The sequence below is a fragment of the Coffea arabica genome, chromosome 6e (assembly GCF_036785885.1).
Source record: "Coffea arabica cultivar ET-39 chromosome 6e, Coffea Arabica ET-39 HiFi, whole genome shotgun sequence".
Classification (NCBI taxonomy): Eukaryota; Viridiplantae; Streptophyta; class Magnoliopsida; order Gentianales; family Rubiaceae; genus Coffea; species Coffea arabica.
Window position 1 is genome coordinate 3,810,600 of NC_092321.1, and position 18,605 is coordinate 3,829,204.

Below are 18,605 nucleotides of genomic sequence, written 5' to 3' on the forward strand. Positions count from 1 at the left end.
AGCATTTACCAAACTCAATTAGTTGTTACAAAAATAAAAAAGAAACAAAGTGAAAGAAGAAGTAGAGGAAGCAGTTGTTGGGCTTGCAGAAGAGTGAAGACTTCACTTCTCTGCTTTGGGACGTTGACGTGTTTACTGGACAGCTGGTCCTGAACGCTTGGATATAGCCTGAAGTCACCAGAGGCAACAGGCCATAGAATCATCCGTAAATTTGGGCTTTTGGCGGGCTTGAATTTTTCATTGGGCCAAGTTTTTTTTTTTTTTTGTTTTATGAAAGAAATGCTTGCAAGCTGTTATCCCCTTATTGGTTCATAAAAGAGGGTTTTTAATGAAAACTCTCATGGGCTTGAAAACACATAGCAACAAGATTTTAATTAAATAAACCAAAAAAAAATCTAATTAAAGAACGCGATCATACATTCCAAGATTCCGATTGGATATCCGAAGGACAACCTTTAAGCCAGCATAATATATTTTGACATTTTTTTTAAATTTTATAGTAATTAATGATATTCAGGAAGTCAGCGCAAGAGAAGAAGATGTCCAACGTTATAATGATAAATATAACAATCATTTTTGACATATGAGCTCTTGACTGCGATATTGGTCAGACAGAATATCCGGATCGAGCTAGTCACGTCTAGTTGGTTGGATGGATGTGGAATAGTAGTTAAGTTCCCGAGCTAAACGACTACTAGGGTTCCTCTTCTTCTAAAGCTTACATCGTAAGAAAGAACTAATTAGAACAAAGGTCCGTCTAACTATATAAACAAGTTTATGGATATGAAGGTAGACCAGCCCAGTAAGGCGGCATCACAGGGTTATAGTCATCGACGTTGAAGACATAGCTGCACTCCGCCGTTTGCAGGTTGTTTCCTCCCACTCCTCGAGGCTTGCTAGAGCTGGGAATGGAGGTGCTTTCTACAGTTTCTTCCCCAGACATTTCTGTATAGCCGGTAGAAACTGGCTTCTTGCCGACTTGCTCCTTTAGAATAGCTCTCAAAGCCACGACCTGTCCCAACATATGTATGAACAATGTACTCAGTACAGCTACAAACAAATTAAGAAGGGACAAGATGAGATAATGGAAGTAAAATCAAAGAAAACAAAACAAAAAAAAAAAAGTAAACAATTCCTGTGATCGCTGCACGTTTCGTAAAGAGTAAAAGATTGCAAATTTGTAATTCCTGTGAGTTTTTACGCGTGGAAACCTAGATTATTGAGAAGATGTTACTAGCCAAACCACATTTTGGAGGACAGGAACAGGTCAATAGTCGTACGTAAAAGCAACCCATTTCTTGTAACCGTAGGACAGTAGGGCAGCATTTACATTGCGCAAGCGTGTGGGACAAACAATCCTGCCAACTTATAAAGAGTTTCGTAGCGAATCCCATTAGGCATCAGGTTTAACAAAAGTACTAAGATTGTCTGCTAGAGAGAAAATCTTCCTCAGTAGAGCCAAAAAATTGCCCGTGCCCTCCCTTAGGAAAAGATGAATTCAGGAATATTCAGCGAGTTTGGAGGATCACAAAACACTTGTCCATGTATACAATCGAGCCCTCTATTCAACTTCAAAGCTCTAAATCAAAACACCGCTTAAAAAATTTGATCCATCAATATAAAAGGGACCTTTTTTTTTTCTTTTTCTTCTATTAGAGAAATCAATGGGCGAGAGGAGCTGCTAGGAGACCAATAGAAAGTTCAAGAAAAGGGATTATTTTCATCTACGATGATGAAATTTGGTTTTATCCCACATATTAGTGAGTGAGTTGAAAAAGATGAGGTCTAGCAAGAATTCTGCATGGCCATCAATCACTTGCACAGAAAGTATCAAACACGCACAGAGCAATAGTCCAGGTATGTATATAATATATAAAAGGAGCCCAAACCTCTTCTTGGAGCTTCTGCTTCTCCCTGGAAACAACATCGAGTTCCTGTTTAACTGTGTCATACAAGCGCTCCAGCTGCTTGGCTTTCCACCTGGCCCGTCTATTCTGGAACCAGACTGCAATTTGCCTAGGCTGAAGTCCAAGCTCCTTGGCCAGCTTCATCTTCCTGTCAGGGTCCAGCTTTATCTCTTCTTGAAAACTACTCTCCAGTGACTCCAACTGATCAGTTGTCAGTCGTTTCTTCTTCTGATCTTGATTCCCGTAACCAATGGTTTTGTCCATGGTTGAGACCACTGCTGCATGTGGTGCCTGCAACGCATGCTTCATCTCTATGACTGCAAAGAGCGAACAACCAACAAAAGAAAAGTTAAAAAGAAAGGAAAAAAGAAAGCATGTCTTCACTCTCCAAGACCAGACAACACGATTCTTTTCGACATAGTAACTAGCTAGCTTGTAAAAAGTCACACACGTACCTTAACTGTTACATTGCAGGCAGCATGGCTAGTCATAAAACTTTAAACCCCTTCATATTTCTCATGTTAGGTAAATTTCTTCAACCGGGTGCAATTAATTCATCAACAAATTATACAACTAAGAAATTGAAAGATAAGTTTTGTTTTTCATGGCAAACCCGGCGTAGAAAAGTTATGCATGCTTGAGAACTGGATGAATTGTACTTAAAAAAATAAGAGTCGTAGTTCAATTCGAAGCAGAAACCAGAAAAAAAAATGATGGTTAATGGATGCACTACAGAAGCAAGGCAGTAAAAGAGCATAGACGAGATCAGTCACCTTGATAAGGGTCATAATTATAGTTGTAGAAGAAGCCCAAAGAAGTATCAGTTGGTCGAGAGATGAAGGGCGGTCTAAGATTGCCATTCCAATCCATATTTTCGAACCTCCTTTTCTCTGCTTTGCCAACTCCCACTCTCTTAAGGGAAAAATGGCAGTAAAGGTTCCAAATATATACTAGTAGTACAAGAAGTCTTGATATTCTTCAAATTGGTCAAGTACTTGGCTGGACCACAGAGAGAAAGGAAGTCTAATTTTAGTTAATTTGGGAAGCAACAAGGTGAAATCGAGGAGGGCGGTGTAGGGTTCTTTACTACCCTCTGGAGGTGCAAGCTCAGTTAGCAGTGCACTACACGTATATAACACTAGTAATTAGATTAGGATAAAAGAAAAGAAAGACAGAGAAAATGAAAACTTCTGAGGACGACTTCTTGTTGTAAGGCACTTCCTTATCTCTCTCAGTCTGGCCTCACTTTTGGGTGCAGCTCATAAATAGTTAAGCCTTAATAGGGCTCCCTCTCCCTCTCTGCGTCTCTGTGTGTGTGTGTGCGTGTGTGCGGGCTTTTGAGGAGTAGTACTAGTACGTAGTAGCAGTGGCCAGTGGGTACTGTGCTTGAACATGAGAGAGAGAATGAGGAAGGAAGAGAGACAGCATTTGTTGTCGGTTGGACAAAGGAGGGGGGAAAAGATGGAAATATGGTAAATCAAAGGTCGTTATCCATCTTGGTCCCCTTCCCAAACCTGCTGCTGCTTTCTTTCTTCTTTCTTTTTTTTTCTTTTTTCTTTTTTTTTTGGGAAAATAAGAAAGTGTTGCGTGGGATTTCCAGCTATTAATTGTATTTCGGAATGACTATTACTACTTGATCTCTCGGTTCTTGCTTTAGTTGTATTTTTTTTTGTTTTCCCTTTGGTCAGAACTTTAGTTATTCACTTACATACTATATCCTAAAATTGACGCCATCCACTTTTATTTCATATGTAATACAGTGACAATGTGCCTTACCTTTTTGAATGAATTTGAGTCTTGATTCCTCCTTGGAACCTTGTGTTATCGACCAGGGTTTACATGCTTGTAAGTAAGTAGATTTAGGTAAAGCCCATGTTTTTTTTTATTTTTACAGGTGACTGTCCATTCCATTGTAAACGCTCAGAAATTTTGATGTGGTAAATTTTCTCACTCGTCGTCCAGAGTCCTGTGTCCTGACTGCTAGCTGCTGCTCTCTTCGAATCTCTCCTTCCGCTTGGTACTAACATTTCGCTAAGAGATGAGGGCAAAAGAGAACATATGGGAAGCAAAATTGGGCTGCTTAAGACGGTAACGCACAATACAACGAATACTAGTCTCCCCCACTGCCACAACTTTGATGGCACAGCCACTAGGTGACAAGTTTAAAGAATGCACAAAAAGGTAGATTTGGTGGATCCATGGAAGAATTTAATTACTGAAACGGAACTGAACGAGACGGGCAAGGCTGTTGATCAGTTCATCATAGATGATCATCCTACATTTGTTTTTTTTCCCTATACGTAATTGACTTGCAGCAGCAGCTGCAGCAGCAGTAGTAGTAGAAGTATAAAAGCTGAAGCTTCTCTTTCGATCTCTTCTCTTTTTTCACTCTGAAACTGCATTCAATGAATAGGGGTCAGGTCTACTCAGAGATGCCGAAGAGAAGGTTATCATCCCAAAAAAAAAAAAAAAAACACGTTTGGCCATAACATTTTTTTGTATATATTGAGATATTGCTCTCCACTGCAAGTGTTATCTTCTTTCTTCCTTGCCACCCTCGAAATTTCAAGAGCAAAAGCAACGACAGAAATAATGGAAGCAGCCTCAGAATACGTCATCCGGTTTTTTCACCTGCCTTTTGTTTTGAATCATCACTCGGTGCCCAAGCTGATGCTTCACTAAGCCATAAACCTTATTGCTGATGACTTAAATTTGTTGAAAAGGATAAGAAGACAACTAGCGATTCTTTAATCTCTTCCATCCATTAAGAATATTGCACTAGTGATTTGAAAATGTAGGTTTTGGTTTGTTTTTGCCACGCTAATATTTTGACGCTAAAAATGCGAGTCTTGCGCTAACTTTTCTACACTAGTGGATATCTTGGGTTCATTTTACATGTTTTACGCTAGTTATCTGGTGCTTCAAAGATACCAGAAGATCTCCATACTATACCGTGGCCATTGGTTTAGCTTTCCTTCAATTTCAACAAGCTTGGTGAGCATTCCACTGGTCTAGTCTAAGCTGATTGAGGCAGCTGGAATTGTCCGCGCCGCCACTGTCCAGTGTCAATTTCACTTATCACAAAAAACTTAAATAAACAGCACATAACAAGTTAAATAAATAGGACACTTACCATAAACATAAAAGTGGCACTGCATTGTCACCGAAAAAGTGACACTAAAAATCCCATATGCTCAACTTGTGTCTCTGAAAGATAGTACGAGACAGAATTTAAGAAGAAAAGTAAAATAAAATGAGCAAAGGTTTACAAAAGCAGCGTAGGAGACAATTGTTAATCAGTTAGTTCCAACACATTCTGGTGATGGTTGCTACAGTACTCCAAAGTCACGCCACCGGATAGATGCGACTGATTTTGATTATGATTTGAATGGTTTTGTTGTTTAGAAGACAAGACGGGCTACTTGAGATTGGGATTAGAAATGGCCAACGCAGCAGTTGTCACCGCTGCAAATATTTACTCATCTATGGGATTATGCTGCCGATTGAATAGAGTGTGTAGAATAGCCATTGGCTAGCCACCATTGATGATCAATAATTGAACCATCTTAAATTGGTATACCATAAATTCAATATGGGATGAAGCATATCCATGTGTTGTTCCTGATCTTGATAAAGCAGAGACAACCACCCTTTTGTACAGGTTTGAAAACCATCATTTAACAACTTCTCAAAAAAAAAACTCCATTGCTAGATGCATTGCTACTCTGGTTTTGTTAAATTCTGTTGGAATCGGAGATCACTCTGTACAGACGGTAGCAGGAGTTATAATAGTTTGCTTGTCCTCGATTCCCAGGGTCGTCAATAAGCCGAGCAGAGCTCAACCTGAAAAATATTTCACCCAATTTTCGACCCAAAAAGAATTTGTGCTGACAGCATCACGGCCCAAACTCAGCCCATATGCATGGTAGTGTGGTTATCTAACTGAATTCGATCTCATTGAAGATTTTGTGTTGTTTCATCACTTGTTAAAGAATTGTAAAATGGTGGCTACAGCCTGTCAATCGAGTTCTGTGAGTGAGTTTCCATAAACCCGGACTCAGCTTACCGTACAAGTATAAATTTTGGACTTCTAGGTTTCAAGTTCATATCATAGTCACAAAAATATTTATCCCTTGGGCTTAATTTGAGTACGAAAAAGCAAGGCAACATTATGTGAACTCTATTTGAGTAAAAACACTTAAGTTCGATCTTACTCAAACTCGAGTTCAATTGAATTCTTAAGTTTAGGTTTTTGGTGAATTCTATGACTCTCTTAAGTCTTATCTGTCTATAAATGTAATTTTGTAATAAATAATTTAAAATTATAATCAATACCTTATTGAGGTTAGTGTATCTATCCATATAACTCTTTTAGCTCATACTCGATTCACATACCTTATTGAGTAGCTTAAACTCGATTCGAATTCAATCAATGTTAAGTCCGAGTCGAATCTTTGATCTAGCTACTCGCGAATTCAAATCAAATAATCTGGTTAAATTACACCCTAATAGACTAAAGTTTATAGTTAATACAAAATGATATTATTTAAAATGATAATATAAATAACAAACTATTTGTAAATTATAAAATATACAATGATCAAAATTTGGATATTATTATGTGCAATATTTCGGGCTGAGTTTTAATCAAGTTGAGCCTAGCAAACTCTCAACTCAACTCACAATTAAATTGAACATCACATATAAGTTCAAACTCTTTGAATTTCGAATAATCCGACCCAATTAACAACCCTAGCAGTCAACCAACGTCTGCAAGCTCTTTTATACCCAATGTATTACAATATGTAGAGAGTTACTACTTTTTTTTTTTTGGGAAAAGTTGACTTAACATTTTTTCCAGTAACATGAACAACAAATTTGAGTTATGTAGAATCTGGCTGGCCTAGGATTGGTCCTATTTTAGCTGGCCCGAATGTCAATCATTTGCAAACTAGGAGTACGAGTTAGTAGTAACACAGTAGTGAGTCGTATCAATATCTCCTGTGAACATAGTAAATCATGCGAATAATACCGAGTCAAAATAGAAGTTGCAGAGTGCGGATTGCCCCATCATACGGGCATGTTTTCGTCAATCAATAAATTGTTGTTGTCAATTGCAGTGCAGCACCTTTTTTTTTATCTGTCCTCCTCGTATGCTACTCTAAACCCATAGGGAATGAATGGTAAATCTCTAAGCTACTTAAAAGATTAACCCGAACCCCAACCCAAATTCTAGTACAAGCTAGCTAGCGTCTAAAATGGGTCTACCTATAACTGGTGCGCAAATTTCAGGAGGCACGTGAAGCGTGTGGGTAAGAAGCAAGCAATGGTGAATGGGGGCTAATAGCTGATTTTGCCGCAGATGGATCCGGTCCGGTATCGAGTACCACCGAGTCAGTTGGGAGCTGCCGGCACGGGAGCGGGGACCCCATCACATAAAATCAGAAGAAGGGGTAGGGTCGATGTTGATGATACTGGAGACAGGTGTCAAAAGCATTTGCACTGCAAGATGGAGTAGAAGAACCCTGGCCCATCTTCCGCTGCTGCTGCTGCGACTGCGAGTCTGCAAGCCTATATAGATACTGGCAGTTTCGGCGTACGCTCAAGGAGACCGGTGATTCAACGACTTGGACCATCCATCCATCTAACGTTAAAGTTACTCAGTGTAACTGACGCAGCTACTGCTCACAAGTTACAACATCATCAGAAGAAGAAATTACTCCCTATATTCTTTAGGGATAATTTCATATACCTCCCCTGAGGTTTCTGACAGTTTCACTCCCCTCCCCTGTGGTTTCAATAATATCACAAACCTCCCTTGTCAGATTGTGAGGTCCCATTTCTTACGTCATTGGTGCCAAAAAGACTTAAATACCCTCACAAGTTTGCTAATATTTCGTGATTATCTAGAAAAATTTAGTTAAGTTAGTTATACACACAATTAATGTAATTAACGAAAAATTAGAGTCCTAACAACCAATATAGAAAAGGCCCTTCAGCAAAATGGCGCCAAACTTAGGCGCCATTATCAGACATAACAGCTTGATAGGCACGGTGCATATAGAAGCAAGAAACTTACTTTGTTCCCGCCATTGTTGAGATATAGCAACTGAGGTTGAAGGTTGGCAAACAAAGCTCTTGATTCTCGTTAAGAAAGCTCTTGGCAAACAAACTGAAGAGTCTCTTAGCTCATTAAGAAAATTTTACCAGGTAAGTGTTTAAGATTTCGTACTCTGTTTCAATATGATATTGGCAGCTTATGATGATTTGGTTGTTGTTTGTGTAAGCTTGATACATGTTTGCTTATGATTTTCTGGTTTGTCATGTGACTTGGTTTGCTAAGCCTCTACCAGATTATGCTTACTTGATTCTAAATTTCTCGTCTGACTTGGGTTGTTTGATATAGTTAGATGCCAAACCTTAGTACTTAGAAAGCTTATGCTTGCTCTGTAACTTCAGCAACCAATGTTGCAAGATGGTTAATATTGTAGCTAATATTTTCTGTAACTTCAATAACTAATATTGTAACTTCAGTAACTTCAGTAGCTTATGATTGTTTATTGTAGGATGGTTATCACTGATGTTCATGATATTGTGCTCCATTTTATGGGAAGAAAAGCAAGAGTGGCTAAGGTAGATCCCAAGAGTTACTTGTAACTTTTTATGATTGTCTTACCGGAGGAAGGCAAATTGTCTCACAGTTCATGGCTGCTTGATACATTGCAGAGTTATTGTCGCCTTCTTGAATATTTTATCAATTCTTCTTTGCTGTTGTCTCCAACCTCAGCATCCCAGGCACAGCTGCTTGTGCAACCTGTTGCAGTTGGTATGTCTATTGGGTTGTTTCCTGTTCCTAAGGACCCTGAAGTGTTTGTTCGTATGCTGCAGTCTCAGGTTCTGGATGCGATAGTTCCTATCTGGAATCACCCTTTGTTTCCAAATTGTAATCCAGTTTTTATAACTTCTATTATTTCACTAATCACTCATGTATATTTTGGTGTTGCTGATGTTAAACAAAATCGTAGTGGGTTGTTAGGGAATACAAACCAACGTTTGGTGGCTCCACCACCTGATGAAGCTACCATTGCTACCATTGTTAAGATGGGTTTCTTAAGAGCAAGAGCTGAGGAGACATTAAGAAGAGTGGAAACTAATAGTGTCGAAATGGCTATGGAATGGTTATTTAGTCATGCTGAAGATCCTGTGCTGGAGGATGATGAATTGGCTCGTGCACTTGCTTTATCTCTAGGAAATTCCTCAGAAGCATCTAAAGTCGATAACACTGAAAAATCAGTGGATGTTTTGGCAGAAGAGGAACAAATTAAGACCCCTTCTGTTGATGACATCCTTGCTGCAACAATGAAGTTGTTTCACAGTAGTGATTCAATCGCTTTCCAGTTGACAGATTTGCTTGTGACTCTTTGCAATAGGAACAAAGGAGAAGACCGTGATCGGGTGATTCCTTATCTTGTAAAGCAGCTAAAGCAGTGCCCCCCATGGAATTCTCAAAGGATAATAGTGCATTGTGCATGGTTTCACATACTTTAGCATTGATTTTATCTGAAGATGAAAATGCTCGACAAATTGCTGTGCAGAGTGGCATTGTCCCATTGGCAATTGATATCTTGATGAACTTCAAAGCAAGGACTACTGCAGGAAATGAGATTTTGAGCCCGAAATGTATTAGTGCCTTACTTCTAATCCTGGATAATTTGTTGCAATCCAGGCCCAGAATCTCTCGTGAAAGTACAGAAGAGACTGCAGTAGGACTAATACCTGACTCATCAGAGGAACATGTTGCATCTCCAGTTCTGGAAGATGTTGCTGAGAAAAAATCCACTCCTCTTTTGCAGGATAAAGAAAGTAGCACCATCTTTGAGAAAACATTTGGAAAACCTATAGGCTTTTTGACGATGGAAGATTGTGGTAATGTATTGATTATTGCTTGTGACTTGATAAAACAGCATGTACCAGCTTTGGTTATGCAGGCCGTTCTTCAGTTATGTGCTCGCTTGACAAAACAACATGCTCTGCCAGAAAGAGCCGTTGCCTTCCATTTTGTTCACTACTGACGTTCAGACCTTAATGAATGCATTGGTCTCACTTACACCCCCTCAAGTTTCATTCTTTTCCCTGTTTTTTCTTCACATGAGATTAGTTCATTAATACAAGATAATGAGGGCATTTGTGGTATACACTTGTTTCTCTCTCCAGGTACTAATTTTTTATTGTTTGTATTTTTAAATTGGGCCTATTTTGGCATTGCCTATCTAGTTTTAAGGGAGGTTTGTGGTATTATTGAAACCACAGGGGAAGGGAGTGAAACTGTCAGAAACCTCAGGGGAGGTATCTGAAATTATCCCTATTCTTTACTCTATAAAATCATCTGATTTTACCATTCTTTTTTCTATTAGTGTCTAGATCAACATATTAAAAAATGATGAATTTTTTATAAATATTTTGATATTCAATTTATACGAAACATTTACACAATGAAAAATGAGTCAAAATTTGATACACATGTGCGTGCGAATTTTGAAATTCAAATTTAAATTTGTGATTTAACATGTCAGTGTACGTACTTTTATCCAGGAAACATATTATTACAAAAATTTGAAACTAAAAGCTACTATGAGTTGTTTTCAATTTAGATAAAAGTTGAATTGAAAGTTAAAAGTTCAGTTGGCCGTCGTAGGGACTAAGTCCCTCCCTGAACACACGTCAAGAGATTGAATCTTCCGACTGCATCTCCTCTTCAGAAGTTCCGCTCAACGGATTAGATAGGTCAATCTCCCTCCCATTTTCCCTAATATAAGTCATCGGACTGTGTTTCCTCTCTAGAATTTCCTGAAGAATGGCTGAAGTTTATCTAATTCCCTTCGACGCTTTCAATAAATTAAACAGGTTCATCCCCGTCCTCTTTCCTCCGATACCATACAGGACCAATTATAACAATGTTGTACTCAAAAAAAAAAAAAATTAAGCCTTTTCAGGGATCGCTTAATCCATAATCAACTTCTAAGGAGCCGAAGCAAATAAGAACAAGGCCTATGCAATGTGTGGCCCCTGTTCTTGGGCACATTATTGTAAGCTACCCAAGCAACTTGAGAGGGCAAAAACGAGATCCCAAGGTCTTTCTCCTGCTTAACACTAAAGTCGTCCAGAGTAAAAGATAAGATACTGTATAACTTGTACTCTCACCGCTGAGGCGGCGCGGAGGCAGGACCATCCATGATCCACCCAGAGTTGTACGAGTCGTATTTAATTCAAGTGGACTTGGTATTCAACGGAAGAAAGCATTAAGAACAGAGGCTGCCTCCCCCATAAATCCACATACATTTACGTTTTACTCCTAAGAAGCGCAGACACAATAATGTTAAATGCACCATCTGTCACCGCCTTCCTTCCTTCCTTCTATACTATGCCATACTACTACTGCTGAACCAAGTAACTGCAGTGCCATTAAAACATTTTAAAGGAAAAAAAAATTTTTTTAAAAAAAGGGGGGAGAGAGAGAGAGAGAATGCACTGTGTAATTTACTTGTAAAGCAAAGCGAATTATATTCTCAAATGAGAAAGAAATATCAGTAGCTTGTAAACAATTTTTGCAGCACTGCAGTCCGGCCAAGAGGTAAATTGATTGCTTCCTTCACTTTAGGCATACATATTAATTAGTGTGTTAGTTGTTGGGTGTCAATAGGCAAACCAAAATAAAAGGTATCCAAAGGAATTCTACATTGTCGAGACTATATGATGCATGCCCCCCATTCGTGTAAAAGCTTTTTTTTTTTTTTTTTTTTTTAAAAAAAACTATTTTCTGATGCCATCAAACAATGATTTTTCCGACCACTTGTGAAAAGCCAAGACAAAAGGACATGATAATCTTCTAGGAGAGAACATCAAGGCAAAGATCATCATCATCATTTTGACTCAAACCAAAAAGAAGACCGGATGTATGCATAAGGTCAAAAATAAGTGAAGAAGCAGACAGAAACCTGTTTTTTGCTTAAAAATTACTTAGCTAATGCAACTAGAGACTCAAAATGTGCAAAGATGATGAAAGTAGAATATTGCTGGCAACCCCATGAGGAAAAATCAAGCATTGACAAGGGAGGAGAAACGGAAAGCTGTCTACAAGAAAAGAGATCAGTAGGTTTCCTGCAACAACTTTTGCTTTTTGGTCTGTTTCCTTTTCCCTTTTCCTACAGGACATGCATTACCTATATGATCACTTACTATCGCGCCAATCAAATGATTAAACATCGAAACAAACTTATTAAAATAGCAACATACCATCTAAATGTATCATATACTCAAACAAAAAAAAAAAATGAATGAAAACTTAGATTTGCAAAAGTTATGCGGTACTGCTTGTAAGATGACAGACACAGTTTAAACATAGCCATTTGTCCCAACAAGACGGCAAAAATTTTCTGAAATGCCACACGTGGGCATTTTAAGTAACAACATTCACTTTGCTTACCTGTTAGAAAGCTTGTTTCTGGTTTAAAGAAGGGATACACAGGGCAACTCTGGATCTTTCTACAAAGAGCTAGTTTTGGAGCAAAACTGAATGAAAACTGGTACACAGCCAGAAGACATGTACCTTTAGGAAAACAGTAAAAGATCACATCTGTGAAATGCTTCCAGGTGTACAAGCTGTATGACAAAACCCAACTAAAACTTTCTGGGTCAATGATAAAACTAGAAAATACAGTAGTGATACACCAGTAACCGGTCACTTCAAAACCCCTCTTCTTCGACATTCTCCCAAATCACTGGGCATAATGGACACTGAATCTACACAAAGCCCACCTTTTGAATGTGTACAATCTATCTGTTTCATTGAAAAACTGACCTCAGTAACAGGATCAGACCCACTGATAATGAACTCGCCAACCTTATAGTCAACCCAGCATCCACGTTTCTGGCTCCCGGTTGCCTCTTCCTGCTCAGTGTCATCCAAACAGCACTCGCTTGATGCTTGTTGGCCATCTGAGGTCGACAATTCAAATCGTACTGGTTTTATATCCCATCCATGAGTATGATCATAGCAAACACGTCGTAAAAGCCTTTTAGAAGACCTTCCAAGATGAAGTCTAAACGACAGAGAGTAGATATCAGGTGGAAAGGGGAATTTTACAATGCCATCCACTTCAAACCACCATATTTGCTGCAGATATGCAACAACCTGAAATCTGCAAATTAACGGCATTTAACCGAACAGTTTTCCGATATCAGCTCAGCATTATTGTCCGCCAATAGAAAAATAAAAGATTTCAAACCAAGTAAACCCATCTGTGAATAATAGTGTGGAAGCAGCATACAAAAAATATTCTTATCTAGACACTATCAGGCACCAAATTGCAAGCCCACCTTTTCAGATTTTAAACCAAAGTTCCTCATTACAGTCGAAGGAGAGCAAGATGATACATGAAGGCAAAACCATCTGGCGAAGCTTTTTACTATGTAAAGATACATTACAAGCCTCAAACACAACATGGAATGCAAAACATGGCAAAGGACAACTGGCTCAGTTCCTCAAACACCCATCCCAAGAAAGATAAAACATTTGATGTAGTTACATTGAGTACCGCATCCACATGCAACTAAGATAAACATCACGTCCAAGAGATAACGACGTTTCTCTAATCCCCACGACCGTTGATGTCAATTTACAATGGCCAAGCTCTTAAAGCATGTTACAGGCTCCGATAATCCCTTTTCGCAACTGGAGCTAAAGATGTAAAACATCAGTCACAGGAAGGTCTAAAGTACACTACAGGACATTTTCAGGGTGCACGTTTAAGTACTAGTAAGACAAACTCCGAGAAAATTGATTTGTCAAATGTGAAGAACTAGCATGGACAAACCATCCTTCAAAAAGAACAAGGATTTCTAAGATCAACAACATTATACCAGCTGATGAGAAAATTAAATATATGTCCGCTAGATGGATCTGAAGGAACCAATGATTAGAAATTGAGTATCAACAGTTCATCAGGAAGCTTAAACTGAAATAAAGATAAGCCCATCGAAGCTGTTGTTCATATTCCTCAAAATGCAACCTTTGATTGAAAATCCCACCTTTTTCCTGTCCCTTTTTTCGAATGAACAAGATTTCTCCATAAAAGCATTAAATTTTCTTCAGTCTCCAATTAATCAGCAAAATATTAATTCCAAGATGGATAAAACTAGCCTTGATCTTCAATAGTGCCATACATAAGCATAAATTCATCCAAGAGGCTCAATATCAGGTGCTCAGAGATTTTCCATAAATGTTAATTGAGAAGAAGACAACAAGATAGTGAACACACACCATGACAAGAACCAAACCTTCTTTTTATGCTAAGAAAAGGACAGAAAATACATATCTTCCAATGAGAAAGTCAATATTTGACAGAATGAAAACAATGGATTTAGTTTGCACCACTAGCGAGCAAGTTATGCGAAGGGGAAAGTGTATGATAGTAAGCATCTAATTAACTATTTCCCATACTATGAAGCATCATCGAAAACAAACTACACACAATCATTGTCTGATTAAAGAGACAAAACCATGACATTAAGAAGAAAATAAGATATGCACGACCAGTTCAATACACATGAAGGAATTTTAAATAAATTATTTTTCCACTACTTGGACAAATCTTAAATAAATCAAAAACAACAAAGAGAACAGGGCAATCTCAATTGTCCAGAATGGAATAGAACTTCACCATCAGAACCACTTTGGTCGACTATTTGAAACTTACCTAGATTCATCAGTAGGAATCCAGTTCCAGTATCTGCGGTCTTCAATCCCCGTAATGGTCATCGCTTTTGCAGAGATAGACATGCAAGCCCTTCCAGTCACCCTGTCCAGCCATATTTCCTGTAGTTCTCCAAGGTCAAAAAGACCACGTAAATTAGAGACAGAATCATCCTAACTGCAAAATAAAAGACTTATATACGTGATGCTACTGTCTTTTCCCTCAAAATTAAGCAAAATCCACTCGAGACTCCAGCTTCTATCTAAACAAAAGCACATCATAATAGAACATAACTCAAGCTTCATACTAAGTTGCAGTGACACCTCACTACAATTTATTGCCCCAAAAAAATGACACCAAGCCCACATCTAGTTTTATTAATCCAGCAAATGGGCACCCGCCTATTCCTTCAAATTTCAGTTTTTAAAATCAATTTCACTCCTCAACACCCGCACGTCACACAAACGTACAGTAAACAAATAAAGATCAGTACCTATACATTAAAGTTGATATTTGACAAAAAAAAATAAAATAAAATAAAGATCAGTACATTACGTAGAAAAATAATATAAAACTAGTACTAATAAGAAAACCCCACAGCAGAACCGATTACCCATTGAATCAAATTAACCTTTTCAGGATTTCACCCATAAACCTGTACTCACTAGCAAATAGGCATCCAGGAGAAAGTTTTCAAGAAACAATTAATCTCAAAAGCTCGAGGGGAAAAAAAAGAAGCACAAAAGTTCAATTCATTCGTATCCTAATCGCAGGGGGGAAATAAAATTCTTAAACAGACTAAAAAACCATAACAATTACAAAGACTACAGCGAGAACCGAGCAAACAAACGAATAATTAAAGGATAAAGATAAAAGCAAAGGAAATGAAAGAAGAACATGCCTTATATCCATCGTCAAAGAGGACAGGGCGGGAGAGGAGAGCAAAGATGTCTTTTTTGGATAATTTTTGGTAGCGTTCTGGAGGAAATAGTTCAAGGAGTTGTTGGTAGTTAGGTGGCAGCTTAGCTTCCCAGACAGCATCGGAGGAAGCGGCGCCGCGGAAAGCGCGGTTGAGCCGAGCCAAGTTGCATATCTCAGGGGGGGTTAAGTATAAAAAAACACACGCCACGCAACTTTCCGGTATATCCCCCAACCCTGGTCCACCGTTCGCCGCTCCGTTCTCCGTTAAGTTGGATAACGATGCGCCCATAGATTCTTTTCTTCTTCCTCCTTTTTTTTCCCTTTCTCGGGGGACTTCCCGTTTCTTTTGGGACGGTGGTCGTGGGGTGGTCAAATCATGATTCTTGTATTTACTTCTGACAGGGTGAAGGGAGGTGGTGGCGTCGCCGGGAATAGCGGTGGTGGAAATTGGCGGACACGGGGAGGGTGAATTATGAGGGACGCGGTGAAGAACGAGACTCAGGGAGGTGGATTATGGAAGGCGGTTGAATTAAATTGAATTTTCTATTACTTTTTTTTGGCATGTCTGTTACCGATTTCTTCCATTTCTTTTGTTGAAGATTGTTCTTGTGCTTCGGTCCTTTCTTGTTTTTCTTGGGTATTGTTCTATGATTGTATTTCGGTCGTAGACAAACCCGAGTCTCCTCTTTTTGTTTTGGGATAATTTCAGAAAACTCCCCTGAGGTTTCTATCAATTTCACTAAGCTCTCCTAAGGTTTTGAAAATTATATATACATCCCATGTCATTTAAACTGATACTTTTACCCTTAAATATTTTAATGAAATTCCTTTATATGGTATGCTTATACTTAGAATGAGTTTTAAATTTTTTTTCATTTTTTTCCTTCTTATTTTTTTTTTCGCCAATAAAACTATAGAACTACCACTATTGCCTTTAATTTCTATTGTAATTAAATGTCAAACTAGTGATTTTTTTTACGAGTTAATTTTATATGTAATCCAATGTTTTTAATGATTTTTATTTTCTATGTTTTGGTATAAAAATTAACAATAAATCAAAAAGAAATTACCCAAAATCACTACTAAATTATGACCGTTTGGATTGGCCATTTTTTCAAAAACAAGTTTTTCAAATACAATATTACAGTAATACACAATAACTCAAAAAACATTTCATCCATACAATATATTAAATATTTTAAAAATTTTTATAGTAAAAAATTTTCATATATATTGCTACAGTAAAATTTTTCAAAAAAAACAGCTAATCCAAAAATGTTTGTAAATTAATAAAATTTAAATAAATTATTTCAACATTTTTTTCTATCTTAAAAATCTAAATCCATAATAAAATACCATTAAAAGTATCATATCATAGTGATAAAATTATTATTATAGTTGTTTATCAAATAGTAAATATGAACATGAAAAATTTGGCATACTTTCCTTATAATTATACTAAATAATCTTATAATTGTATAGAAAAATAAATTAAAACTCATTACACAAGGGCATTTTGGGTAATCATTTAAAAATTTGACCAAATCAATATTATTTTAATATTTTGTTATTAAAACTATCAAATCAAGGGAGGTAAGTGTAATTTTTAAAATTTTAAGGGAGCCTAATGAAATTTCTAAAAACCTCAGGGGAGGTTTCTGAAATTATCCCTTTTGTTTTTGTTGGCTGATACAGAAGTTAATAGCTGCGCTAACATATGACACGTGTGTGTAATAAATGAATTTTGAAGTCTGAAATTTGGAATTTAAATTTATTGAATTATTAAATTATTAGATATTAAATCTAATATATATTTAAATGTATATTACATCAAGTAAGTTTTATTTGAAATATTTAGTGTTACCTGATTAATTCAGATATTTTAGTTTTTGTTATCAAACATGTCTGAACATGTTAAAATATGAAATCATTAAATTTAAGTGTTAAATTGAGTTATCAAATAAGACATTAAACAATTATATCGTATAGAATAAGAAAAAGTCAAATGTGTTATATCTCACAGGAGCGCATTAAATGATCAGCATAGGTTTGATAAATTTGAAATCTGAATATTTTAAGCTAGTGGGTTGTTAAGTACTGAAATTTTAATATTTGACGTATTTTACATTAAATTATAAATAGATAAATTATCACTTATTTTTTTGAATATGTTTTGTTTAAATAATTCATGGCCATTTAGTTAATTATGATGTTATACGTTTAGTTATTAAATACATCTGAACATATTAAGATTTGAATCTATGAAATTTAAATACTCAATTAAGTTATCAAAAAGAGCCTCATTGAATTAAAACTCGAATGGTTTGAATATCTCAAGATGTCCAACGTAATTTTGACAAATTGGTTTAATTTTTCTACAATTAAAGTACAACTTTTTCCTCAAAGAAGCCCGAAATTACCTTTTCAATGCTCCCTAGTCGATAGTGAGCGGCCCGGGGACTGGGGGCATTTAAACTTTAATATTTTCTGTTATTAAATGATAAATACAAGCGAAAAACTTTATCATAAACTGAATACTAGAGATCAGAAGCAAACAAAAAACTATATACAAAAACTATATACAAAGGAAGAGGTCGCTTTTTGGTGTAAATTACAAGCTATCACATTATAATTTTCTTAAATTATTCTTCATGTATTATTATACATCCACTGTCACGTTTCCTCCTACCCTCTTACTATTTGTATATTTTATTTATGTAAATGCTATTTTTTTATGTATGTATTAAAAAAATATAAAACCAATTCTCATTACAAAAAATTGATCTCAACAAGTATCATTAAAAATTTGTAAATATTTTAATAAATGCACACACATCGAGAGTGTGCAGTAAACATTTATATTGTGTATCGGGCAAATAAAAAAAATAAAAAAAGGGGGGCCGGGGGGGGGGGGGGGGCCTCCAAGTTTTCCACGAATAACCAGAGGTATGAGAAACCGGGCGTTTTCTTGGGGTGTAAGTTTGGTTCTGTCTGGATAACTTGTACAGGGCCTTATGTCATCTTT

At 37.0% G+C, this 18,605-nt stretch overlaps 3 protein-coding genes across 3 annotated transcripts; 1 reads left to right on the plus strand and 2 right to left on the minus strand.

Annotated features, from left to right (window-relative positions):
• Positions 1–550: 550 nt before the first annotated feature.
• On the minus strand, positions 551–3,049 carry LOC140010044 (putative homeobox-leucine zipper protein ATHB-51). The gene is made up of 3 exons (XM_072056417.1): positions 2,681–3,049; positions 1,890–2,224; positions 551–1,012 (listed from the first exon to the last, which is right to left on the minus strand). Exons 1-3 carry the CDS (start codon positions 2,775–2,777, stop codon positions 776–778), a joined length of 669 nt encoding a protein of 222 aa, XP_071912518.1. The 5' UTR covers positions 2,778–3,049; the 3' UTR covers positions 551–775.
• A 3,863-nt stretch (positions 3,050–6,912) lies between these two features.
• Positions 6,913–10,025, plus strand: LOC140009349 (E3 ubiquitin-protein ligase UPL2-like). The gene is made up of 2 exons (XM_072054552.1): positions 6,913–8,117; positions 8,474–10,025. Exon 2 carries the CDS (start codon positions 8,571–8,573, stop codon positions 9,453–9,455), a length of 885 nt encoding a protein of 294 aa, XP_071910653.1. The 5' UTR covers positions 6,913–8,117; positions 8,474–8,570; the 3' UTR covers positions 9,456–10,025.
• Positions 10,026–12,477: 2,452 nt separating this feature from the next.
• LOC113694711 (F-box protein PP2-A15) lies at positions 12,478–16,240 on the minus strand. The gene is made up of 3 exons (XM_027213564.2): positions 15,561–16,240; positions 14,663–14,781; positions 12,478–13,105 (listed from the first exon to the last, which is right to left on the minus strand). Exons 1-3 carry the CDS (start codon positions 15,867–15,869, stop codon positions 12,646–12,648), a joined length of 888 nt encoding a protein of 295 aa, XP_027069365.1. The 5' UTR covers positions 15,870–16,240; the 3' UTR covers positions 12,478–12,645.
• Positions 16,241–18,605: the final 2,365 nt, after the last annotated feature.